Below are 26,355 nucleotides of genomic sequence, written 5' to 3' on the forward strand. Positions count from 1 at the left end.
GCAGTGTCCACCAGGACTTGCTCCTTACACCACTTACTATGTATTCACACAACAGAACGTAACCCAAGAGCATGTTCCTAGCACCCAATAACACTCTGTCAAAATTCTACTGTTGAGATATATGGCATTTCAAGATTTTCCACTTTTTTTCTACCTTTACAATTCCCCCTCTCAGGAATGATTCCAGTTGCACTTGGAAAACAGCCTCCTCTTGTTGATCTTAGAAACAAGATAAGGAATTCTTTGAGTTGTCCCAGGTAACTGGCAGCTTGCCTTTTCATCAGATTAAATTAATCAAAAAAAAGCTATGCTGAAGCAAATGCTGCATTTCTCATCTGCTTTCCAAGACTATGTTAGAGATGAAGACATAAAACAGAACTGTTTTCCTCTTAGAGACAAAGCTTAGTCATAGGCAGCATCCAAGCTCCTATCAGCTGAAGTATCAGCAATGAAGTGCAAGAGAGTAACAGTCAGCAGTCATTCCCACAGTCTCCTCTTCTGCTCCTCCATCAACTTGGCTGCCTTATTTCTGCAGCTTGCAGCTTCCTTTCCCTACCCTGACACTCCCTGAAGACTCTTTACATTCTTGCTTCTAAGATTACTGCTCCTGTGTTTTTCCTTACTGTACCTCACCACAAGGAATCATATAAAACAACTAAGTACTGGCAAGCTAAAATAACTAAAGGTGACCCTGAAGACCGCATCTCTAGCAGACCTCAAAGGGCAAATACCTACTTACTTGTAAGCATACCTAGCACAATAAAAGCTAGAGAACAACAGGGTCTTCCTCAAAACTACTGCCTCTTGCACTGTACATAATCTTAAAAGTAACAAGGAATGATAGTACAGGATATCACTCAACAGCACAGGCCTCAGAAAATACAACAACCAACAACAGAAGAAAAACACAAACCCCAAACCAAACAACACACACACAAAAAATAACCAAAAAAAAACCCCACAACCAACTAACCAACAAAACCCAACCCAACCAACCAAAACCAAACCAATCAATCAAACCCCACAAAGCCCCCAACAACCAAATCCAAGAAAAGAAAGAAACAAACAAACAAAAAATCACCCTATGAGTAAAGATAGGGAAGTTCAGTACAGACCCCAGGAACTTAAAAGGGTCTGGCCTGTGGTTGTCTTGAAGCTACTGCAAAAGTACCTTCACTGCTGGTACTGCTGGGTGCATTTAGAGATGTTCCTTCTTTAGAACTAGGGGCTTTCTTCTATAGTAAATAGCAAACCTTTGCTGTGTGCTAAAGTGTTCCAGGAAAAAGTCAGTATTCATCTAATATACAGTCTGCTGGACATTTGTAGCATTTGAGCAATGAAATACATCCTCCTTAAAAGCAGAGACTAAGTCACTGATGTCTGAATACTGCCAAAATCAAAATTCTTTCCCCACTGGAAGATGAAGGTAACTCTTCTCCTTAACATGTGCTGCACGGTAATCCAAGGATGAATTAAATCTCTAGAATCTGAAGCGTTCAGCTCTTTGCCACCTTATAAACACAGCAGTAGACACATGACATGGTAGGAACCATTTTTTCAGGCACAGAATACTGGAAAAGGTAGAAAAAGGGTGCATCTCTGATGTAGTACTGGTAGCATAGGCAAGAGGAGGTGTTTTTCTAATCCTGTTTCAAGTTTACAGTGATTTATAGCCACTTAACTATCGATTATTTTTTTCTAGCCATATACCTATGTTAGATTAAGAGTACAATTTGAAAGTGCTGTATATCCAAGACTGGCTTGAGCCCAACATCTACACACCAGAAGTTTCACACGCTGTGCACCTATAGGGTTGTTAACGAGCACAAGCCTTGGCTTCTGCAACGGGCTTCTGAGAGTAACCAACATCAGACTCCTATTGGTGTCCAGAATCATTGCTCACAACTATTTCAAAATTGCTTCTGAACTGCCTGATCCTGTGGCACTTGGACTACTAGCCATTTTAGTAAAAGGAGGGGTTAAGTAGCAGGTAACAGTTGTACTCCTTTTTTACAGCTTCTCAACAGCTTTACTGGGGAGATCTTGGAGTCATTTGTTGAAGTCGGTCTAAATAAAACTTCTAACTGGGAACTTTCAGTCCTAAGGAAACTTTTAGAGTCAGACTGTTTATGTACAAGTCTCTCAAGCACACCTGTCACTAGAAGCAATAGATAAACACACCCCACAGAGAACATACTGTAATGCAGTTTTGACAGCAGTAAGTTAGTACTGACTCCTGACATCTCAGACACAGGCATCAGAGGAAGAGAAAACTGGAAAAATACAGTTGTCAGGTGGTCTTAAGTATGTTTAGACTTTGTAAATGAGAAGACTTCTCCATTAATGTGGGCTGGTATAGTGTTGAAAAGAAATGATCATTTCTGACATGGTGTTGAGAAGCCTCCTGCTCCATGGGAGTGACAACAAAACTGACAACACATAGGGGGAAATTTTTTCTTACTCAAGACTTAGCAGCTAACATTAGAGACTGAGAGAGCATAACTAAACCATAAGAATATGCTTCACATACATTAGTGGTATAGTTGGCACCTAGTAAAAACTCACTGCCACTTTAACTTACTCTTAATGCTAATGTGAAATAAAACCCAGATTCAAGAATGTTGAAATACAGTAATTTCAGCTGTCTCCATGCTACACTTACAGGAAAGATCCAAAAGAAATACAACATAGCTCAAGTGTGACACGTAGCGAAGGGGTTGCCTTGTCCATGCTCTTCTACTATGAAAGTACAACTGCTTTTCCTGCAGAGTTATTGAATAATGTGGAAAGAATACCTGCTTGCCCCAGTGTGGACCTGACAACTTGTGCTCCTACTGTTCCATGATAAAGTGAGTCAGTCCTAACTGTATACAGTTTTCCATTTCTATTTGTATGCAGAGGAGTATTAGCTAAAAGCACAGCAAACAAAGAGGTAGTTGGACAGTTTACATTTCCTGTTCCATCTAGCATCCAAAGCACAGGGCACCTCTGGTACAGTTGGGTAAATTAGAAGCCTTGTTACAACAGCTGAACTCAGTATTGCTTCATCTACCTTATGAACTGGTGTAGAGCACTAGAGCAACCAAACTAACCTCCAAAGAGATCCACTTCAGCAGTGGCAGCAGTAACAGTAGTAGTTGTAGCAGCGGCAGCTGAAGTAGTTGTAGTATCAGTAGTTGCAGCAGTAGTTGCACTAGGCTCTGGGGCAAATGGATCTGAAATCTGTGGCTCAGAGGTGACACCAGACAGTGCAGCCAGATTATCTATATGCAATCACACAATGAAGATCAAACAGGAAAAGTAAGGAGAAGAGGGAGAGAGCCCACAATCACTCAGCTCTAGAAAGCTGGAGCTTTTAATAAGGAGTCTTAGCGTTCAAAAGTCTTATAAAGCAAAAATAATACTCACCCTCTCCTCCCAAGAGGTCTAGTAATTGTCCATTAAAATGACAGCAGAATAAAGAAACAGACCAGTTAGAACTTCCAGATCTAAGACATTCATTAAAACATGTTCATTCTCCAAGTGGCATGCCCAGGTTAAACAATTTCTACACTCTATTTTCCAACATTCAAGAAGTTATTGTTACATGACAAAGCTCATTCTGTTTACCAGCTCTACTCAAAACAAAACCAGTACATAAATTTGACATATTTGCTAAGTTCCTTAGTTGTGTAATCAGCAAGATGTTCAAATACTGGTAATATTTATCAATTGTTTTACACAGCTGGTGTTCTTCTCTTAAACTGTAACAGGAAGAACCAGTAGTGACCTGTAAAGGTTGAGAGGAAAGCCTCCTAACTTTCACTGCCCCATGATAAAGCCAGAAACCCCCTGTTCAGAGGTTCAATTCACCACCGTAGTAGTTCCTTCTTGCACTTGGCTTAGTGGTGTGACAGTAAGGCCAGAGGCAAATACACTTCTTTGAAGTTTACAGACCTAATGTTCTCCAATTTGAAATTGGAGAAATTTGGAAAGTATTTGAAATGTAAGTTCCTTCCTGGATCTAACTGTACACAGGTTCTAGATTTTACCAACTAAAACTACACATGGGAATAGTGAGCCCCAGTGAACACAGTGTTCACATGTCAAAGTTGAAGTTGATTGAAATAGATACAGAGATTCTCAGATACTAATGAGAATCTCAAGGTAATTCTGTTTAGTTGCCAGTTATTTTCTAGACCAAAGTAATCAGAAAGCAGCAAAAATCAACATTACACTCATCAAAAGTAGACAGAATTCAGCTGGGATGGGATCTGCCCATCAGCCCTAGAAGCCTTGACAAACCTGGCACTAAGGCCAGGGCGTTCTTGCAGAATGCTGCTTGCAAATGCAGCCTTACTTCAGGATACAATACACAGCATCTCTACTGCTCCAGGTACATTCTGAGAGGCAGGCAGACCACAGTTCTTGTACTTTTGTATTTGACAACAACAAAAGCTTTTACATGTTTTTCCTGCACTTGTGACAGAGCAAGCATACTATGCAGAAACAACCATCTCTGTTAACACTCGTTACGAAGAGCATGAATACTTGACAGCATAAGCAGGTTGGCTCTGTTCCACCCTGCTTAGTCCTTAGTCAGCTGCTTCTGGAACCCAACAAAGCATCTTTAATGAATGTCTTTCCTACAGTTTGATGTCCTCTGAGATCAGTCAAATCGAGCTCAAAGAGCCTACATAAAAACCATTAGCCATGAAAAACTGAAAACTAACCAGTTTGGACTGTTACATTTTTATGCAGCAGTTAGATAGTTGTGGAGGTCAACTCTATTTGCCAGCCAGCAGCTCAGTGTTACTCCTGGATTCATTGTACACACAACAGGGTCATGAGTTCACCTGATCCACACTGAACAGCCAGGACAGAGTCCAGATGCTTTACCATGGGACAGTATGTAGGAAACAAATTGCTTTGAGCAAGCACTGCTCAGTCTTTGTAAGCTTGTCTTTATTTTACAACACTTGTTAAAAAGGCACCAAGAAACCACATGGAAGTATTTTCATAATTGGTTCCTTGGGAAAACCCTGCTTGAGACTGGCTGAAAAAGCTGAGGTAAGTCAAAATGCCATTCTGAAAGAACTTAACAGTGTATTAAAAATGCAGCACTTTGGTATCTCATTACAGCACACCAGGTGGACGTCTCCCAGCTAGACTTAAAATAAGGAACTTGGCAAACTTTTATTCTCTATTAGCTTATTCTTCAATGTATTTTTGTTATCCAATTATGTTGTAGACCACAATACAGTGAAATTACAATTCTCCAGCATGGCAATCTATGTTTACTCCTAATATGGGAAGGATTAAACCTAATGCTTTATTGTACAATAATATTAAAGTAACAATACTAACAGCAAGTACACGTTCTAAGGCACACTGCAAGGTAGTTCAGAACAGAAATTCAAGTCAATTTGCTTTTATATCCAAGAGTCAGACTTCACGAGGGTGCAGAATTTGACCTACTGTACTTTTTTTAAAGCTAGAGACTAGTTTGCCTGCCAAATACCTATCTATTCACAGAATCACAGAATGGTGGGGTTTGCAAGGGACTTCTGCAGATCACCTACTCCAATCCCTCCGGCCCCTTCCAGAGCAGGTTCACCTAGAGTAAGTTGCACAGAATGGTGTCCAGAAGGGTTTTGAATTAATCCAAAGATGGAGACTCCACCAGCTCTCTGTCCAGCCCATTCCAGTACTACACCACCCTCAAAGTAAAGAGCTTCCTCCTAATGTTTAGATGTAACTTCTTATGTTCAGGTTTGTGGCTGTTACCTTGTCCTGTCGCTGAGTACCACTGGAAAAAGACTGGCCCTATGCTCCTGACATCCACCCTCTAAGTATTTCTATGCACTGGTAAGATCCCCCCTCAGTCTTTTCTTCTCTAGGCTATAAAGCCCCAATTCCCTCAGTCTTTCATTGTAAGACAGTTGTTCTAGTCCCCTTATCATCTTCATAGCCCTTTGCAGTACCCTCGCAAACAGTTCCTCGTCCTCCTTGAACCAGGGAGCCCAGAACTGGACACAGTACTCCAGATGAGGCCTCACCAGGGTAAAGTAGAGGGGGAAGAGAACCTCCCTGGACCTGCTTGCCCCACTCTTTTTGATGGACCCTAGGAAGAGGATGGCAAGCAGTCACACTTTGCAGTATGCTACAGTATTCACCTTGCAGTATGCTGCAGGCAACTTATTACCCTACCTTAATCACCTCCTGTTAGCACAGGAGTGTAGATTTTCACAAGTTACAGTTCTTTTGCTAGATAACTTCTGTTGTATTCAGAAATATACTTAGGTACACACCAGGGTGTACACTGTGCTGTACACCCACTGAATATACAGTGTACTATGTGGCAGAATACAGAGAATCTATATTGCCAGTGACTAGGATGTGGTTGTTGGTGACATATTCTTGAGGTTCATGTGACATTTAAAGTGCTAAATTGATGCTGCAACTTGAAGTACTTGATATTCACATTTTCCTAATTATTCTGAAGGGCAGCAATTCTTCCAGCTTACTCTCCCTATTGCTTCTTTGTTGTGAGTTCCCACATTAACTTGCTGTGGGCAAGAAGAGTTGAGGATGATGCTCAAGTAGCAGGAAGGCACTGCTACACATCCTCCCAAAAAACCCTCAGTGGAAGGAAGGTTACCTTGTCCAGCCTCCTGCTCAGAGCAACATTACACCCAACACTGAATCAGGGCACTCATGGCTTTGTCCAGTCAGGCCTTGAAAAAACTCCAGGAATGGAGTTCAGCTCATATCAGGAATCTGCTCCAGTACTGCCCTGCCCTCCAAGTGGACTAATTTTTTCCTCATGTCCAATCAACCTCTGAAGCTGCAATCTGTTATTACCCTTCACTATCATCATTTCCAAGAAAATTTGGACTCTGCCCTGTAACTTCCTTTCAAGTAGTTGTAGGCCACTATTAAGAGTCTCCTTTAGCCTCCTCTTTGCCAGATGACAGAGGCCTATGACCCTCAAGCTCTCTCCACAGATATATGCTCTACATCCTCAGAGTTCTTGCAGATCTCTTGTCAACACCCTCTCCCTTAAACAGGAGAGCCCAGAACTGGATGTAGTACTACTGATGTGGCCTCATCTGCACCAGTTAAAAGGCCCTGCAGCACCTAGGAGACTTTATACTGTGTAATTACTACCAGCTTCATTCTGCAGATTTAGCTTAAATAAGTAAATAAAAAACCCCAACCCTTAGGACAAGTTCAAAGGTTTTCTCATTACCAGATGAAGCACTAATGGAAATTTCAGTATTTTCACAACAAAGCCATTCCAGCTCTCAGTTTATGCATGTCTGACATGGTGTCTGGCAATTATTTAAGAGTCTAAAAAAAAAAAAGGCAAGATTCCAGTGAAGTAACAGCTCATCATACCTGAACTCCTGCCAGCAGTAGAGCAGACAACCTTGAAGCTTACTAAGTTACTGTCCTTTTAGCTATCCTTTTTTGTTGTGAAATAAGAGCACTAGGCACATCACTAGTCAATTTTAAAGTATTCAGTAATTCCAAGAACACCTAAGTTCTAAGGTAGAGGTGCTTTGTCCAAGGAAGAAAAGGAAAAAAACCAAATCAATCAGCTTCCAAACTGCAATGCAAATCAGTATTTTACAATATTAATGGCTCTTTGCTCTGCATAAATGAGCAACAGCTTAAAACAGTTAGCTGAGAGGCCTGAGTTCTTTCAAACATCTCAGATGCTCGTGTTCCAGTGCTTGCCAATGACAAAGCAAGATGAATAGGATGCAATTAAAAAAACCTGCAGAATAATTAGTCCCAGGCATCCTAGAAGAAATGATTCTTTGGTTTTGCTTTCTGGGTAAAATTACATTTCACTTAATGAAAGTGACACTTCTGCAAAAACAAATACTCAACAGATTAAACAGGACTAGTCAGAACATGGTCTGTGTGACAGCTGTAGCTATCCCCCTCATAACAAAGTAGCTGCAAAACAACATCATCTTTGGTGAACTAAAGCTAAGAACAGAAATAGGAAATGCAGAAGCCACCAGTGCCCAATATTAGCATTCACAGCATGACTCAGTGTAGCATTCCTGCCGTGAGAGGGCTGATGAGTTCATTAAGCTGCCATACAAGTGAAGATCTCTTAAGATTACACAGCGGTGGGTTTACAACTCTGTGCAAGTTAAAGCACATTTCCTGGCCTAATTCCTTGTCCTCACAGGACTGGAGTGAACATTGCCTACATTTGGGTCATCTTCAGATCACCAGCTGCTAGCACTGCTTGGAACAATAGGTTCAGTTCACCACAGAGCTCGGATTTCAAAGACCTGGTTAGGTATTCTAGTTGAAAGCAGTTAGCCTTCTACTTTTATTTTCACATTATTATTCTTAAGCAGGCAAGAAGATTTTAACCAAATATCTTAAAAGTTGTCAAAAGTACTCAAACTTGCAGCAGAACTAACTTGCCACCATTGGTTCCAGATGCATTTTTGTTTTAAAAGGTATCTTTCCTCCTACTGATCTGTGGGCTTTGCTTTATGAACAGAAGAGTTGATTTCTGCCCTCAGCTTGCCAATAAGCACATGAGCAGTTCTAGTTCTTCTGTCTTAAAGCATCTACCCTACCTGTTCACCTTCAGACATCCCCTTCCTGCTCACTTTTAGTCACATAATCCTGGCTCCCCCCAGCTTTGCAGTCAGGCCTTTATAAGCAGCTTATACTATTATGCATATCCCTGGAAAAAGGAGTAGCCTTGTGCTGCGAAGGGATGCCTGACTGTCAGGTCAGCAGAAGCCTGGGAGCCAGCTGGGAACATCTTGTGCTAGCAGAGAAAGAGCCAGGTTTCAGTTCAGCCAGGCAAGAAGACGGAGAGTGCAAGAAGACATGCTGACTGAAGGTTCTCTACCTCCCCATGAAGTGGCTCCAGAAGAAGCTGCTGGAGCTGCCTGTCCAGTAGCAGCAAAATCTGGCTGAAGATCCAGGAGATCACTGGATGGTTTGGAAGAGCTGCCAGAGGAAGGAAGAGAGATATTAAATACTGGAGGAATTTGTCCGTTTTCATTGAGTTTGTTTTTAAAAAGTCATGACTGGAATGTAGGAGTTACCCTCGGTTTGGATGACTGATTAAACCACTGAGAGAGACTTTTTTTTCAGGCCATAGGATTAGAGCAGTAGTCCCAAATACCTCTACTGCAATAAGTGCCAAGGATATATTTACATCCCAGGATGAGACCTTAACTTACTTCCATTACTTGATGCATGAGACTTTTACAATTCTAAAATAATAACATTAAACAAATATACCAAACAAAAACTCTCCATACCAAAATCATAGAATCATAGAATGACCTGGGTTGGAAGGGACCTCTGAAGGTCATCTAGTCCAACCCTCCTCTGCAGCCAGCAGGGGCATCCACAACTAGATCAGGTTGCCCAAAGCACTGTTGAGCTCCACTTTGAGTATCTCCAGAGGTAGGTCTCCAACCACCTCCTTGGGCAACCTGTTCCAGTTTTCCACCACCCTCACAGTAAAGAACTTGTTCCTAATATCCAATCTCAATCTGTTCTTCTCTAGTTTGAAGCCATTGCCCCTCGTCCTTTCACCACAGGCCTTTGTAAACAGTCTCTCTCCATCCCAGGCAGTTCCTAAGAACAGAGCAAATAACTGCTGTAACTGAACACAGCTCCATTCTACTTCAGTATTTCACAAGAAACCCACATTTCCAGGTAATAAATAGGCACTAGGTAGAAGAGAGTCAGTAAAACTTCTGTGACTTAATCCAGACAGATATATGCTTAGGAAACAAGGTCTTGTTCATTAATTGCTCGTTAACAACATTTAAAAAACAAGCCATAGAAGCTCTATCTTCAGTGACATGCTTAAATTGACATTTAACTGATGATAGTCAGGTCTTCAGACTTTTGGTTCTTTCACTTCTGCTCATTACAATAAGCAACAGTGTTTTGTTGTGATCCTGACTCAAAAACAAGGTTCAGATTTTCTCATTGCTCTTTTTTTAATCTCCAAAGGTACCCTTTTTTGTGCTTCATTAGCTGATTAGAACAGTAAGAAAAAGCAATCTCAACTCAGCAATTTTAGAAACAGAATACTAAAGGCAAGCAAAGACTGCTTGGGATTTCCACGTTTAATTAAATAGACTGAATTAAAGTTTATTTTGGGAATACCACAACTTCTCCAGTAAAAGCAAGTCAGAATAGACACAGTTTTTGTTAAATTTTTTTTTGTAAGAGCTCATTTGTGATCTGTACGGGTAGAGTCACGTAGCCTATTTGATACTAATGTACACTACCTGTAACATAAGCAAATCTTCCTGGCTCCTGCTATGAGTTGAGCATCTACACCAAGCTCAGTAACTCAAATATACTTTTTAAACTTACCTGACTGGTGCAGCTGTAGATGAAGTCGCAAAAAGATCAACAGGGGGAGATGTATCAATAGTTTTTGCTGGAGTAGAACTAGGAGATGTAACAGTTGTAGCTGGAGAAGACTGGAGAAATATTTTGAATACACATTCAATATCCCAGCATTCCTCCACAAACTCATGCACATATATACTTTAAAATCAATTTTTGACATTAGATTAGCTACTTCCCCCTTTGAAAGCATTTAAAGGCTGAGCTAAGTTTTCATAGGGTGGTAGAGTTGGGAAACTCAGTGGTAAGTCCACCTAGTAATGCCTGACTCAGGAGGAAATGCCTATTACAAGCATCCAGAACACCTGCAGACATCAGTCGCATATCAGCTTTAGTCCTTCAAGTTCAGGACTCACTCATCATCTAGGCAACTAACTCAGAGACCTGGAGTTGCCTTACTTGCTTTTTAAAATCCTAATTAGGATAACTAACAGTTCCTGCATGTCAAAAGATTATCAGTGAGCTCCTGAAAACAGTTTAATCCCCAGCAAACTCCCTCCTCCTGGTTTTAACACCATCCTGAAGATGGAAGACGGTAGGTTTGTTTCTACATCTGTCAGAGTTTTGTCCCTTCATTTCGTTCACAGAATTAAATTTGTGTTCAACCACAACAGCACCTTAGTGCTTCAACAATATGAGAAGACAAATTATTAGAACCTAAGAGTGTATGTAAACCTTCAGACTGAAGTGACATTAAAGAGCCATCCACAGCGCTAATGGTTAAGTCCTTGGGAAGATAAAATAGACAGCTCAGCCAATGAATTTGCTTCATTAGCACCTCCAATTCTGGATAAAGATACCTTAAGTATAGCAAGGACAGGCACCCAGGAGAGTATACTGCAACTCTTGTGTGCACTTGAAGACTCAAGTTACCTTGAAGAGTCAATTAAATCCTAAAAGACACTACGAGCTATGTTACAGCATCTCACATGATAGAGAGATCCTTTTCCTAAGGAACAAACCCAACTCCTACATTTAGTACTGTTTGCCAGTCTGACCACTTCAGAGAGAAACACAATGGCAAGATCGAAGCTATTTTCTTCAGAGTTCTGCTGCTGCCACCCCATCATCACAACTCTAAGAGGAGATGGATATTTTAAGTTTTCTACACTCTCCTCAAGACTTTACTATGGTTTGAGACTAGAGTGATCCAAATTATTCACATAAATCAGAGGAGAAAGAGTTACTTAAAGTTGTAAAACACTGAGCCATCCTGTAGTTCTCACCAACTGCTACAGTACTGAACAAGAAAGTCTGGGGGTTTTAAAAGGGCTTTTTGGAAAGAAAACTTAAGAGCTTTCACTAGAATCAACTACTGAACTGAATTCCTCAGATTCAGAAGTTTTCACTGAGGTTTTCCTGTACAATGCTCATTATTAGACACAGAACTATGGCTCCCTGAGGGATACCAGAAGCTACTACCACCAACGCCATAAAGGTCCCCTGACACTTAATCCAAAACAGCTTCACCAGCAACTCTTGCTTTAAATTAAGGTGAGCAACCTCACTAATAAAGGTCAAATCTGAAACTACACATATCAGAGAAGTTTTCTTATTGGCTTTTCGCATGAACATGGTATTAAAACTTTCTTCCTACAAAGCTGCACATAGAATTAAGGATTTGGAAGACAAAAAGTATGGAGTAAGTTTCTCAGTGACATGAGGATTAAGGGTGGAAAAAAGAAAGCTGAGATAAAGATACATATATCTTTTATGCTTTCCCAAAGTATGGCCATCAAACCCTGGCAAAGCTGCTTAGCATCCTGCTCTGGTGTAAGCACTGTAGCCTTTCAGAACCATGAAGCATTTTCATGGGGCCATTATTTACAACACCACCATGAAAAGATGCAGTTTTGTCATTTAGGTAGGGCCTAGGTGGTGAAGCCTAAAAAGCAAAGTAGAGGGTGGAAATGTAACTCTTTATGCCCTTAAAATGTTCTAAAGCATATCAGCTGAACACAAATTAACTAGTACAGCAGCTGGCAGTATTTACCTTGCTCAGAGGAGAAGGAGCCCCAGATCTAGGGAAAAAAAAAAGGGGGAATGGGGGAATAGGGGGTGGAAAGGGAATGTCAGATAAATACACTTTTGGAAACTATGTTTCTGGTCATCAAAACTCCTGCAACAAGACCAAAAACTAAGCATGACAGCTTCTCAAAGATCTCTACAATCGCATGCCCTCTCCATTTCTTCAAGCTTCCTTGTGTCCCTTTAGACAAGGAATGCAAGTTTTTACTTCAAATGAATCTTTTACAATAACTAATATCACAGGGTTGTTCTGCCTTTTAAATAGGCTCTGAGTGGAGGAAAGGCAGAGATGCATGCAAATGTCTGGCTTTTGGTCCTACAGGAGCCAGCAGGAAAGAGTTGCTGGGGCAAGATGCCACCATATTACAAAATCATGCAACAGCAGCTGAAAAACACAAATATGGAAGCAGTTTTCTAATGTAAGTCTTCTGAGGATGGGTGAGGAAATTTTCAAAGTCTATTGTTCTTTTAAAGAAAGCCAGAGTTACTTTAATGATACTTAAAAACATGGCTACAGTTGGAAAGTCCAAGCTGAAAGTTTTCCCACATGCAATAAAATCATACTAGCACTAATTGTCAGAGCCTTAACCATAAGTTACATCACTGCATTTGTTTAATTTCATTATTATGAGGTATGGAAATATGTATTTTTAAAGCTGCTTTGATCTAAGAGATTAAAGGAGAAGTTGAAGTTAAAATTGCAGCAGTATTGAATTAGCATCAATCCTATAGGTTACTTGAATTGGATAAACCCTAGGAGCTATAGAACTGATAAGAAGACCTGCAGCTATGACAGAAATAATCAAAAATAACTTAGTGACTACATACAAAAGCAAGCAACAGTTTAGGTACCATTTTAAAAGGATATTTAAGTGTTCAAGCCATCTTAAAAAAACCCACAAAGAACAACAAAAAACCCCAAATAAACAAAACAAACAAAGCATAAGCATGTCTGCATGCAAATGATATGTAAGCACATGTACTTACCCTTCACTAAATTGCAAAGAAAGCAAGTAAAAGAGAAAACACAGGTTTAGTTCAACCCTTCCTAGACTTACGCATGACAAGTATCTAATAAGAACTTACTCATTACAAGTATCTATAAGAAGATGCAGAGCAATTAGAAAACAAATAAATTTTGATGATAAACCCCTTAGCAGCAGAAAAAAAAAAAAAAAAAAAAAAAAGTTCCTTCTACGAGTTCTCCAGAGTTAATTTTACTTCATTTTGGGAAGTCTCTAGCTGTTCAGCATGTTGTTCTCCTATATCCTCCAGGAAGGAAAAAAAAAAAAAAAATTGCCATTAAGATGACTTTGTAAGGGCAAGGAAAAGCCTAGTCTTAGCACAGCTTATTTTCCAGCTAAGTGACAGAAGGAGGTTGGGAAAGGCAAACCCAAACATCAGCTAGTCTTGATTATGCCTTGCTACATGGTACAAAATATATACCTACTTGTTGCCAGGTTTTTTTCCTTCCAGTGAATTTAGATGCTGCTCAAGGGTCTCCATGAGACTGCTAGGAGCCTTGAATGCAAAGAGAAAGATACACTTCTAAACACATTGCATTAACCTAACAACACTTTGAAACCCAGCACCAACCTCCTCGAAGTCTACCATGTGCATACTCAGGCTGCTATTTTATTTACAGCACTATGAAAACAGTGGACTTCCATGCTAGAAGTAGTCAGGCAAAGACAACTTTGGAAAGATAATAATGCTATCCAAATTTGCAAAGAGAAAATAGTTACCTCCATTAAACAGCACCTGAAGCCCAAATCCAGAAAGTGCTGCTCCTGATGCTTTGAATAAGTGTTAAACATTGACACAGCACAGGCATGCACAGGGTTAATTTTAGGTATAATAGGTTTAAGGTTATCCTTTTAGTCAGACCTCTGACACCTGTTTCACGATCAGAGGGTTAGTTGGTATTTGCAGGCCAAACAAACCAAAGGAAAAGTCTTTTTCCAATGTCCCTAAAAACTGCTACCTGTGGTTCAAGAATCCCTGCAGCACAAAAATTGATAGCTGTTTCTTCTCAAATGGTAGCCAGGCACAGGCTACTAAGCCCAGTAGCTAACTCAAAATTCAGAGAGATTCCTATTTTAGACAACTGCAGAAACGAAGATTTTTCAAGCCTCCCTGATCTCAGGTTTTATTTTAATGAACCTTTTTGTGGTCAGGCAATACCCCTAGGCATGCACTTGCTGTTAAAATGGCAGATAGGAAAAACTAGTAAATAAATGCAAATGGCAGTGTGCTTAGCTACTCCAGTATTAAAACAGAGTTCAGATAAATAAACTCCTACAAGATAAACAAGCAAGGAGGAAACCCTTGAGGGATACAGTAGCATAAAATAGTCAAGTATTTCATTAGGGTTACCAGTTCATCAACGCCAGTCTTTAAATGGGCAAGTTTCTTTATCAGTCTCTTTCAAATCAACCCCAATTCCTGACAGCAATACCTATGGTGTTTTTCACAAACAGTGCTTTAATTTCAAAGTCAGCTTGCAATGCCTGAAAACAGACAACCCACTGCTCCTGTGTACAGCATGCTGCAAACCAGCTAAGCTGGCTAAATCAACTCTTTTAGGATGCTTTGTACCTGGCTAGTACCAGTGCACAGCTAAGTGTACTTGTGGTGTCTGCATATTAATCTTGGCATTAACACTGAACAGTAAGGTAACTCAACACATGCTGAAATTTAAAATGCCACCCCCCCCCCCCCCCAAATCTTTAAATGATGGCTTGAGTTTAAATAAGTCTCAAGCACATATGCAGTGCAAAAGCATTTTGACCATTGCTGCTTTTATAGGTGTTATTTATTCATTTTCAATTGATTTGAGCACAAGAAAGAATTTGGTTAAACACAAGTGACTTACAGTATCACAGTACATTAGAGGTTGGAAGGAACCTCAAGAGATCATTGAGTCCAACCCCCTGCCAAAGCAGGATCACCTAGGGTAGTCCACACAGGAATACATCCAGGCAGGTTTTGAAAGTCTCCAGAGAAGGAGACTCCACAACCTCTCTGTGCAGCCTGTTCCAATGCTTTGTCACCCTCACTGTAAAGAAGTTTCTCCTTTGTAAGAATTGTAAGAATTTTTCAGCAAAAAAAAGATGACCAAAAACTCTCATTTGCTTGGAAAAAAAACTTCATAAAATGGCTTAGTTTGAAAAGGACCTCAGAAATCATCTACTTCAACCTCCCTGACATGGGCAGGGACACCTCTCAACTAGACTCAGCTGCTCTTGGCCTCATCCACCCTGGCGTTGAACACCCCCAGGGAGAAGGCATTCATAACCTTCTTGGGAAATGTATTCCAGAGTCCCACCACCCTCATTCTGAAGAGCTTCTTCCTAAGATACAGTCTAAACCTACTCCCCCGCTCAGCTTAAAACCATTCCCCCTCATCCTACTGCTAGACACCTCTAGCTAAGATAGATGCTTAAGCAGACACAGGTTGTAAGTAGATAGTTTTGTTTTAAAATAAAAAAATCCATTATTTCCTGTTGCAGATTACCTCTACACACTTTAAAAAGCTAATATATTGATCACAGGTTTCTTAACAGATAATGAGGTCATATGAAACTAAGCTATCAAATAGAATTAACAAAGGAAGTTTCAGAAAAGTTTTACCCAGATGCAACAGTTGGAAACTAAATATTTCCTGGTATCCAATTTGCAACACTGAACATCAACTAAATTCTTTTAGGGTGTCAGGTGGTGATAAGACTAGGAATGGATCAAAACTAGAAGTGGGTTGATTCAGATCGGATGTGAGGAGGAAGTTCTTCACTGTAAGGGTGGTGAGACCCTGGAACAGGTTGCCCAGGGAGGTGGTGGAAGCAGCATCCCTGGATGTTTTTAAGGCCAGACTGGATGCGGCTCTGAGTAACCCAATCTAGTGTGAGGTGTTCCTGCCCATGGCAGGGGGGTTGGAACTAGACGACCCTTGAGGTTCCTTCCAACCTTCACGATTCTATTACTCTTCTATATGAAATTTCTTTAACAGATCAGCCAGCATCATGATTGAACCTTAGATAAGATATCCCCATGAGCTATCTGGGAAAAAACTGACATAGTAAGAATTGCTAATAAATAAAAATGAGCCAAGCTCTTTAGTTGCCAAGATGCCCCATCAGCCTCCAAAACCCTACAGCCAAACTAGGAAGTCCAAAGATGACAGCTATCAGTTTGTATTTCAGCACTGTGATCACTTGTTCAGATTTCCAGAGTATGTACACACATCAACACAATCAGCTCCTTGTGGAATACTTCTGACAAGTGCCCTGGCTTGCTTTAGGAATTGAGGTATACCATTGAGATTATATATGACTATATATTACTTATTAGCTGAAATTTGGATTTATCGTTCCCCCTTTCTTTATTTCTCACTGAAATACACTGCCTAGGTCTTATGCACAATGTACTGCACATTGAGTCCCACACAACCTTTGGGAGAATACAGCTATGAGGAACTACTAGAGAAGACCACTAAAGTGGTCAAGCATTTGGACTAGATGATCATTGTAGATACTTCCCTTCCAAAGGAAGCGAGAATTCTGATATTGAAAGTTTTGATTCACATTGACAGAGAAGTTCAGCAATCAAGCCACAATTTCTGCATTTAAACTTCAAGTTCACTGTACACAGACCAAGAGAGTAGTGCTAGTGCTGCTCTGAATTTCATCTCTGGATCAAGGCTGTGTCAGGAAGAGATCATAAAGTAAATCACACCACAGTTGTTATGGGTTTAAGGTCTTAGATGTCTTAACCATAGAGTCCAGAGGCTAGAGAGGTCCAGGGGTGGACTGGGAGGTCTCTCTTCATAAGGGGGATGCTCAAGGGGGATGATCATCCTTGTGGCTCTCTGTTGGATACTCTCCAGCAGTTCTCTGTCTCTCTTGAACTGGGGAGCCCAAAACTGGACACAGCATTGCAGCTGTGGTCTCAGCAGGGCAGAGTAGAGAGGTAGAAGAACTTCCCTAGACCTGCTGGACACACCTTTCTTGATACATCCCAGGATCCCATTGGCTCTTCTTACAGACATTTTCATTCCCCATCTGCTTTCCAATTACAGAGCTTCTAGTTAATACACAGATCCAAAAGAGACTACAGAAGAAGCTTACCTGTGTAAGATCAGGGATATCACCTTTGTCAATTCCAACTTGCTGTGGATAGAAAGGAGGTAAAACGTAAGTGCATTATTCCACTGCAGCAGACACTAATTTTGACTAGAACTGTGGTGCACTCTGCAAACTGTAAGGCACTTTATCTTTCATAAAAAGACTACGAAGTCAGTAAGTGCAAATGCCCATCTTTCCAGTGCTCCCTTCAACAACATGCACCAGTCTGGTTTGTTTTGTTGACACACATTAACTATCCAGTGCTTTCTGGTCATATATTGTTGTCTCAGAGGACAGCAAGCACTAGTGAACTGCCAAACATACTATCCAGACACCTGACTATCCTGATTTAGCTCTCTGCAATTCAACCAAGAAGCAAGTCCTAAAAAACATCACTTCAAAAAAAAAAAAAAAAAAAAAAAAAAAAAAAAAGCTAAAGCTCGAGTCACTTTGTTTTTCCATTCTGGGAATGCTAACATTTCAAATACAGCAAGATGAGGTCTAAGTCTGTAATGTTCTCTTAGCAATCTTACTGTTTCACTATGGCTCTTCAGAGAGCCCTTTGGTTTAGCTTTTGAGGAACAAACTCCATTGCACCTAGTAATCCTGCAATAACAATAATCCCTGTCCTGCAAAGCTGACCTATAGGTGTCTAAAGTACCCCACTGCCTCAAGTTCAACATCCACATCAGACATTACAAGCCTTTTGTGAGTCTACCAGGCTCTTCCATAGTTAAATAAATTAACAAAGAGACAAAGTTTTTATCCAGCTCACTACTGCTGTCCATGATAATGAGGCATGAAACAGAAAATATGCATCTTGTGCCAAGAAGCCAGCTACCACCAATGAGAGCCCATCAAAAGAGTTAATTAACCATGTAATATTTGTATTATCCACATAAGAGGATGATAAGAAGGACCAAACCCAGGGAAATCTCACATCCCAGTTAACTTGCAGTTGACTGCAAAGACTTAAAAAGCAGACTTATAAAATTATTATGGTTTTATGCCTAACTGTTGTATCTTTCTCTAATGGTCAGTCCATCCTAGAAGCATGGCATTAATCACAGCATTTCCAAGAAACACTGATATGGCTGAAGTCATATCATCTGTTACATTACCAGGAAAGCTGAGGCAGGCTGCAGAATAGAGACATGTGGAAGTCCTAAGCAGGGCTTAACTACTTGAAGATGATCTGATTAAGCAGATAGAGGATCTTCTATACTGCCTCACATTTATACACAGTGAGTCAGATGCTTGCCAAGTGCAATCAATATTTTATATCAGCATTTAAAAATCCACAAAATACTTAAGTGGCAGGCTCCAGAAGACTGGAAGTCACTTACCTCTGCAACTTTAAGAAACTCTGATACTCTGGTCATTCGGGTAAGAAATCGCTTGTAGATTTCAAGAGCATCTTTACATTGCCCCTTTTTCATCTCAAAAAATTTCTCTAGAGAAATAATTTGGCAAGTTTCAGTTAAGAGATCTTATATCAGGTCTGCATTCATCAGCAACTCTTGTTTTCATATGTCAAGCATATCGCACCCCATTAACATTTTTCTGTTTGGATACTAATCTAGTGGTGTTCTTGGTCCTTACTGGAATTTAGGAGCTGGACTTGCTGAGCTCCTGAAGAATTATACAGATTGGAACATTGCACCCCAATCAGCTGCATCATTGTGTGTGATGCAAACCAAGGTTTTAAAGATAAAATTAAGCAGGTGAAGTAACTATCAAACTCAACGTTTGAAGTAATTAAGGATACCTAAACATATGTTAATATGTTCTCTTCCAAGTTGTCTTCACTCCAAGGAACCGCACTTTTTCCACTTGGATAGCTCTCTAAAGTTGGCTCAAATCCATTATCAAGCAAAACTACCACAGATTTCAATCTGAACTTTCAGTAGTGGTAGACAATGAAATCCCAAATCCAACTGTTATGCCCAACACATTTGTATCTGTCCCATAAGCTTTCCATGCCTGTAGTTTCAGTCAAAACACATGAGACTGACTTACATGAAACCACTAGGAAGCACCATGGGTACAAAACAATTGTCTGAGCTTTACAGCTCAGGAAGTTGTATTGTTCAGTCTCTGTAGCCTCTCTTTTTCTTCCTGTTCTACCCACAGCTTCTCTCCACTTTTAGGTCAGCCATGCTGGGCAAGCAATCTCAGTTTTCAGCTGTCTTTATAGATTAGTGGCAGTTCTCTCAAGTTTTAACAGTTGAAGCTCATTTTCTACAAGGTCAGTTATGTTTCCTGCAGTTTACATCAACTCCTGGTTTTAGACTTCATAACAAAACCTTTTTCAGGGACATCTTAGGATATGTTATGCTGGTGAACATGCCAAGCTGTCTGAGCTTCAGAATGTGCTCAGAGCCTCCTGCAGACTTTGTAGGCTGATGGTAGGTAGGGATCTGGAGAAGATCCAGTTTTGGCAGTCATGCTTTCAGACAGATCAGGAATGTTATTCAGGAGTGTGTTACTTCATATAAGCCTATCAACATAGCATTTACAACATAAGAATCTTAAAAATGCAATCAAACAGCAAAAATTGCTTTGCTAACCTTGCCAGACCTTGCATATTACAGTGCTCACCCAGCACTGTACATTTCTTTAGGCACAAAAATACTCAATACCTTTTAGTAGACTTCTGTACAATTTTAAGGGCATATGTCAATCAGATGAAAAGCAATGTAAGAGGTTATGGCTTAAAGATTTCTCTCACTTCAGAGTAGAATAGTCATGAAAAATGTATTCAGTTTTATTAATTTAAATTTAAAATAAACCTGAAGCAGATCTGAAACCCAGACAGCGGGTTACTTACCTAGTAAGTTAATAACCCCATCATTGTAGCAAGCAAAAAGTTTGATAAGATCTTTAAATAGAAGCATGAATGCAGCATTTATGACACCATTTGTCAGTTCATTTGGATGAACCTACAAATAAAATATCAATTATTTACAACAGGCATAGTGAATGCAATCAGAAGTTTTAGTTTGCACTAGCTATATGATGCTGTTAAAGACAGAATTAAGCACTGAATACAAGATTTCACACAAAGAAACCAAGCAAAGGCTGCTTTTGATTCAGTTAGCAGATCAAGGATTGCTTTTTTCACCACTCCAGAACAATCCATTGCAGCAGAGCAGTACCCCCATCAATGGTAAATATCTTAAGTCAACTCCTTTACCTACCTCAAAGAGGAAGCCAGAGATACTGTTAACAAAGCTTTAATGAAACTGAACAGGAGATGTCAGCTTCCAGCACAGCTGGACAAAAAAAAATCTCACTAATCTACTAAGTAATACAGTTGGGTTAATGATATCAAGACCCTCCCAGCTCTCACATTAACTTGGGCAGACAGTAAATGCTTATTTTTCAAAAGAGCCTTCTTTATTCAACAAGTGGTCTTTCAAGACCACTACCAAAATTTCCAAGCCATTTAAGCAAGAAAAACACATTAGTGTATTTCTAAGGCTTTCCTCTGAAAGTTGTAGTGGACCCTGCCTTCCACATTGGAGTGTATCCTTCTGCCCAACAGAAGATAAGTAGATAAGTACTTCAAGATGAATTCCTTCAAAGACCTCTTTGGAACATCACCCTGTATCTCCTATAACAACAGACTCCTGTTTTTGTCCTTAAGGTAGATAAATAATCACATCAACATTCATAACATTATTAGAAATACATTGTAGACAATTATTTTGATGAATTGTCCAAAGTTTATCCAGTCCATGTTAAAAACAAGAAGAAGGTTTTGAGGAAGCCAGACAATGTACACGTGATATTTTAATGTCATCTTCTTCCCCTCAACCCCACACCACACCCCTCAGAGAGATGTTGTTTGCCACCAGGAAAAAAAACCCAATAAAACAAACAAACAAAAAAACCCAAACAAAAAAAGAAAAAAAAAATTAAAAGCTTCAGTTTCCTTGCTTCATCTGTTTTTTCTCCTCACTGATACAGAAGATGAAACTCCCACCTCTGAGTCAGCATTCCTCAAGAGTCCTCACTGCCCATGCTGTTTCCCCACCCTCTCCACAGAGAAACAAAAAACTAGAATCTGCACACTCTGCACATATAGGAAAGGGTCATCCTCCACCTCACTCTACCTCAGTGGGACACTAAAAAAAAGATTTTTTCGCCCACAAAATGTGAGGCTCAGTAAAACATTACCTACAAGGTAAATTTTTTTAATTACAATGCAACATTTATAAGCCACTGCCTAGAGTCAATGTTGTGTCAGCTTCAATACATACATCAAATTCAAGTAGTGCATCAATTTGTTCCTGTAATATTGGCATACTCTTCAGTAGTTTTTCAGGAGCCATTGTCCTCATTACACCATCAGCCCTACAAGAGGGAATACAGAATGTAAGCCATGGGGTTTCCCTTCTCCCTCTCCTCAAACTGATTTGTTGTCAAAATTTGAGCTTAAAGCTGCTATTTCAAACATTGAAAGCACTGTCTGATTCTCCTGCTACCCACAACAAGAGCTAGCAGGGAAAATACTTCATACAGCAACCCTTCCTCACAGCAATCAAAGAAGGGTTTGGTGACACAGTGATGAATGCAGAAGACTGATCTCTTCATGGAAAAAACTTGACAGGAAATACTGATAGCCTTTGTGCATTAACTTTGTTTTGAATAACTAATGACAACTCATTTTGAAGAGTCCTTTTTAATGAGGTGTTTATGGTCACAAAAGACCAAAAACCAAAAAATTTCTATAGGTTGGGGGCATTTTTTCCACCGTATGCCACAACACAGGTATGTCAATTTAGTGATAATTTAAATCAGGAAAATCTTCGCTTAGAGCTGCCTACTCTAGGACACTTTCCTCAGTATTCCTGGGTACAAATTAATTGCATTACTCCTTCATTATACTTCCACTGACTTCAACCTGCCTTAACAATCCTGAACTGTTACTTCAGCAATCACACAGCAGTCATCACAGAATGTTAGGGACTGGAAGGGACTTCCAAAGATCACCCAGTCCAACTGCCCTGCCAAAGCAGGATCACCTATACCAGGTCAACAGGAACACATCCAGGTGGGTTTTGAGTATCTCCAGAGAGGGAGACACCACAACTGCCCTGGGTAGCCTGTTCCAGTGTTCTGCCACCCTCACAGGAGAAAAAAGTTTTCCTTACGTTTCCATGGAACTTCCTATGCATCAACTTCCACCCACTGCCCCTTGTCCTGTCCTTGGGCATCACCCAGCAGAGCCTGGGTCCACCCTCTTGGCACTCACCCTTTACATCTTTATAACACGAATGAGGTCACCTCTCAATCTCCTCCTCTCCAAGCTACAGAGCCCTCAGCTCCCTCAGTCTCTCCTCATAAGGAAGATGTTCCACTCCCTTCATCATTTTTGTGGCTCTGTGCTGGACTCTTTCAAGCAGTTCCCTGAGGTCCTTCTTGAACTGAGGAGCCAGAACCGGATGTGTAGCATTTCTTAACTGCAGCCACGGCCTTACAGCATTCTTCACACATGCTGCCTTTATCTCTGAATGTCACAGACCTGCACAACCACTACTATGTATTGCCCTGTTCTGGACAGAGACAGGTGTTGCAATTCCCCTCTGAAAATGCATACAGATATTCTTATTTCATGCTATACTCTGAGGCAGCACCTTGTTCTGATCACCAGAAATAACATCATAAAAAGCCTTTCCAGGAACAGTTTATAACTGTTGGCTGGGTTGCCTGCTAAGTACTTCATGTGGTCGCCTCATTTTTCCTTTGTACTTGGTCATCTTTCTTATGGGAACTGTCTGGACTGTAATGAAACATTTCCTTCTCCAAATCCTAAACACAGGTTGATTTAACACAGAATCACAGAGTTATTGAGGTTGGAAAAGACCTCTGAGATCATCAGCCCAGCCTATGACCTAACACCATGACATCTGCTACACCATGCCACCAAGTGCCACATCCAAGCTTTTCTTCAAGACCTCCAGGGATGGAGACTCCACCACCTCCCTGGGCAGTCCATCCCAGTGCCTAATCAGCCTTGCTGTCAGGAAGTGCTTCCTAAGAGCCAACCTAAACCTCCCCTGGAGCAGCTTCAGGCCATGCCCTCTTGTCCTGTCACAAGCTGCCTGGGAGAAGAGCCTGAGCCCCACCTGACTACAGCTTCCTTTTAGGTAGTTGTAGAGAGTGCTAAGGTCCCCTCTGAGTCTCCTCTTCTCCAGGATGAACACCCCCAGCTCCCTCAGCCTCTCTTCATATGACTTTCCCTCCACCCCCTCACCAGTCTGGTTGCTAGCTTTAGAACCCCCCAGTTTTGCAAGCCACCTTACTTTAGTCTTCAGCGTTTGCCTTGACTACCTACAGTGCTTCCTCTCCTCATGCAATTTTTAAATCACTTACAAATGCTTAAGAGATCAAACCATTCTAGTGTTTCATTGTGGCTAAACAAGGAATATAAGAATGAGGTCATTGAGACATTCAATTAAGCATAATGCCACAAACAAGACTGTCACAGGTCAGGCAACCCCAGCAATTTGCATCTGTGCATTTTACTTACCCTTTCTTCACCCTTGCAAAGTCAAATGCCATTTGTCTGTAGGAAAATGCTTTTTCATTCAAGTATCTACTATAACGCCTTATAAAGGTGGACATGTCATAACCTGTGGGGGAAAAAAAAAAAACAGTTACACATTTTACACTTTATTTTCATGCTTGTTTGGAGGTTTTTGTAGTGAACAATACACATACAGGTATAGGATCATAGGATGTTAGGGGTTGGAAGGGACCTTCGAAGATCATCAAGCCCAACCCCCTGCCAGAGCAGGACCATAGAATCTAGCCCAGGTCACACAGGAACACTTCCAGATGGGTCTTGAAAGACCCAGTCAGTAGATCCTAAGGTTATCTGAACTCTGTTGCACTACAGAACTCCACGCACAGGTCAGGCCTCACAAGACATCTTACAGCTTCTGAAGAAAAAGTAGCAGTGCTGCACCAAAACAATCTGCTGATGTCCTCTGCTTCCAACAGATTCATCCAATGCACCAGTGGCATGGTTCCTGGGGAAACCTGCTAGTGGCTCCTACAGTTACGTGGTAATATTACTGGATAGCAAAATTAGTTACCTCTCTATTAATGGTGAAAATGCCAACATAACAAAAAGTTTATACTTAACTGGTACTTGACTTCCAGGTTAAAGATTGATTTCAACTAAAACACTCCTGCTATTTTACATCTAGCAGTCACTCCAACTCTTACATGGACCTTCCAAATGCCTAAATTCACCAGAATAAAGAAATTATGACAGCGTTCAGAGAGATTAGTGCTTTCTTTGAACTGTTACACCAGAGACCTCCAAGGCACATAATACTGCACAAGCAGCCTCAAACTTCAGTGACCTTCAAGCCTGTAAGACTTCTGAACAGTTAGTATTAGTCTATGCTTTAGGTATTTCTTTCTAAGTTTCTTTCTCTAAGTTACAGAAATGTGTGCAGAAGGCAACTGATTTTCCTCTTCAGTACAACTCCCAGTTTATTACCTTTGTTAAAATCTACATCCCTTGACTTAGTCACTGACTATTTTCCTTAGTATCTCTCAACACTAAATATTTTTGCCAAATCAGGCTTAGCACTACCAACTCATCATATATGAAACACTGGTTTATTATCTATGAAATGGCAATTTAAATTCAAAGAAAAGTAGCACAGAAAACAAAAGTGTGTGTTTAAAAGAATTGGTGCCAAATACCAGTATCCCTAAATGTGTAGGATGTTTTTCTTAGTCACAGGATCACAGGATTGTAGGGGTGGGAAGGGACCTCCAGAGATCGAGTCCAACCCCCCTGCCAGAGCAGGACCATAGAATCTAGCACAGGTTGCACAGGAATGCAACCAGATGGGTTTTGAAAGCCTCCACAGAAGGAGACTCCACAACCTCTAAGGGCAGCCTGTTCCAGTGCTCCATCACCCTCACTGTAAAGAAGTTTCTCCTCATGTTGAGGAGAAAGCATGAAAAAAAGCTTTTCCTCTGTTAAGTGAAGGAACAGGAAAAATCACTAATAATTCCAGAGTCAAAGGAGAAAAGCAGACTTCATAAGCTTCTCCTTCATTTCTATCTCGACCTTTCTAAATTCACTACTCAAATCAAAACCAGCTAGTGCTTTTGGCACCTATCTCCCCAATTAAATATTTTTAGACAACTCCTAACACATGCAATGTCCCCAAGCAACCAAATTACCATTTAAGATTGAGTGAAAAGCAAGGAAAACTAAATGGCAAGTAATCCATTTCATCCTTAACTGCTGTAACAGTTGAAGAGGCGTTTGGCCCAATCCTGATTTCAACCAGCACTTTGGAGGAGTTGTACAGTTTCACCTTTTGAGTGAAAAATATTGCAGGAACTGAGAAACCTTGTAATGAAGTTATCCAGCAGTTTGCTTGAGCTCCTGTATTCATTAAGTATTCATAAAAAGGCTTCAGTAGCACATTTTTGCATTATCTGCATCTTATGAATGAAAGAGCAAATGAACAATAGTATCTTATTTAGAATCTTGCTAAGATGATAGACATTCTTACCATGAGATCCACTTTTGTCCAGAAAATTGCTGAGATTGAACAATGTGTTTCTAGAAGCCAGGTACTGAATAAATCTCTGCAAGACAAAAGTCATTTTCTTATCTCAGGCTGTAGCTGAAGGCTTTCTACCCCCTACCAGAAGATCACCAGTGTAGTTCCAGCACACACACATGAAAACCCAGATTTTTGTCTTAGGCTGCAAGACCTCCTTCAAATTTTTTTTTCATTAATTCAGATTAATTACACTT

The 26,355-nt window shown here is 40.5% G+C and overlaps 1 protein-coding gene across 26 annotated transcripts in view; it reads right to left on the reverse strand.

Annotated features, from left to right (window-relative positions):
* Nucleotides 1–26,355, reverse strand: part of SNAP91 (synaptosome associated protein 91) — a 77,836-nt gene that overhangs the window by 26,508 nt on the left and 24,973 nt on the right. For 12 of the 26 annotated variants that reach the window (XM_054394345.1, XM_054394313.1, XM_054394428.1 and 9 more), the window contains exons 3-14: nt 26,108–26,183; nt 24,091–24,193; nt 21,818–21,911; nt 20,383–20,494; nt 18,899–19,005; nt 17,556–17,597; nt 13,880–13,950; nt 12,395–12,422; nt 10,366–10,475; nt 8,873–8,973; nt 3,409–3,426; nt 3,093–3,263 (exon numbers count right to left, since the gene is read on the reverse strand). In XM_054394345.1, coding sequence (XP_054250320.1) covers nt 3,093–3,263; nt 3,409–3,426; nt 8,873–8,973; nt 10,366–10,475; nt 12,395–12,422; nt 13,880–13,950; nt 17,556–17,597; nt 18,899–19,005; nt 20,383–20,494; nt 21,818–21,911; nt 24,091–24,193; nt 26,108–26,183 — 1,033 coding nt within the window. Of the gene's footprint in view, nt 1–3,092; nt 3,264–3,408; nt 3,427–8,872; nt 8,974–10,365; nt 10,476–12,394; nt 12,423–13,416; nt 13,423–13,879; nt 13,951–17,555; nt 17,598–18,898; nt 19,006–20,382; nt 20,495–21,817; nt 21,912–24,090; nt 24,194–26,107; nt 26,184–26,355 lie in introns of all 26 variants that reach the window. The other 14 variants (XM_054394459.1, XM_054394419.1, XM_054394411.1 and 11 more) reach the window with 6 other exon arrangements.

This window comes from Indicator indicator, chromosome 2 (assembly GCF_027791375.1).
Source record: "Indicator indicator isolate 239-I01 chromosome 2, UM_Iind_1.1, whole genome shotgun sequence".
In the NCBI taxonomy this organism is placed as follows: domain Eukaryota; kingdom Metazoa; phylum Chordata; class Aves; order Piciformes; family Indicatoridae; genus Indicator; species Indicator indicator.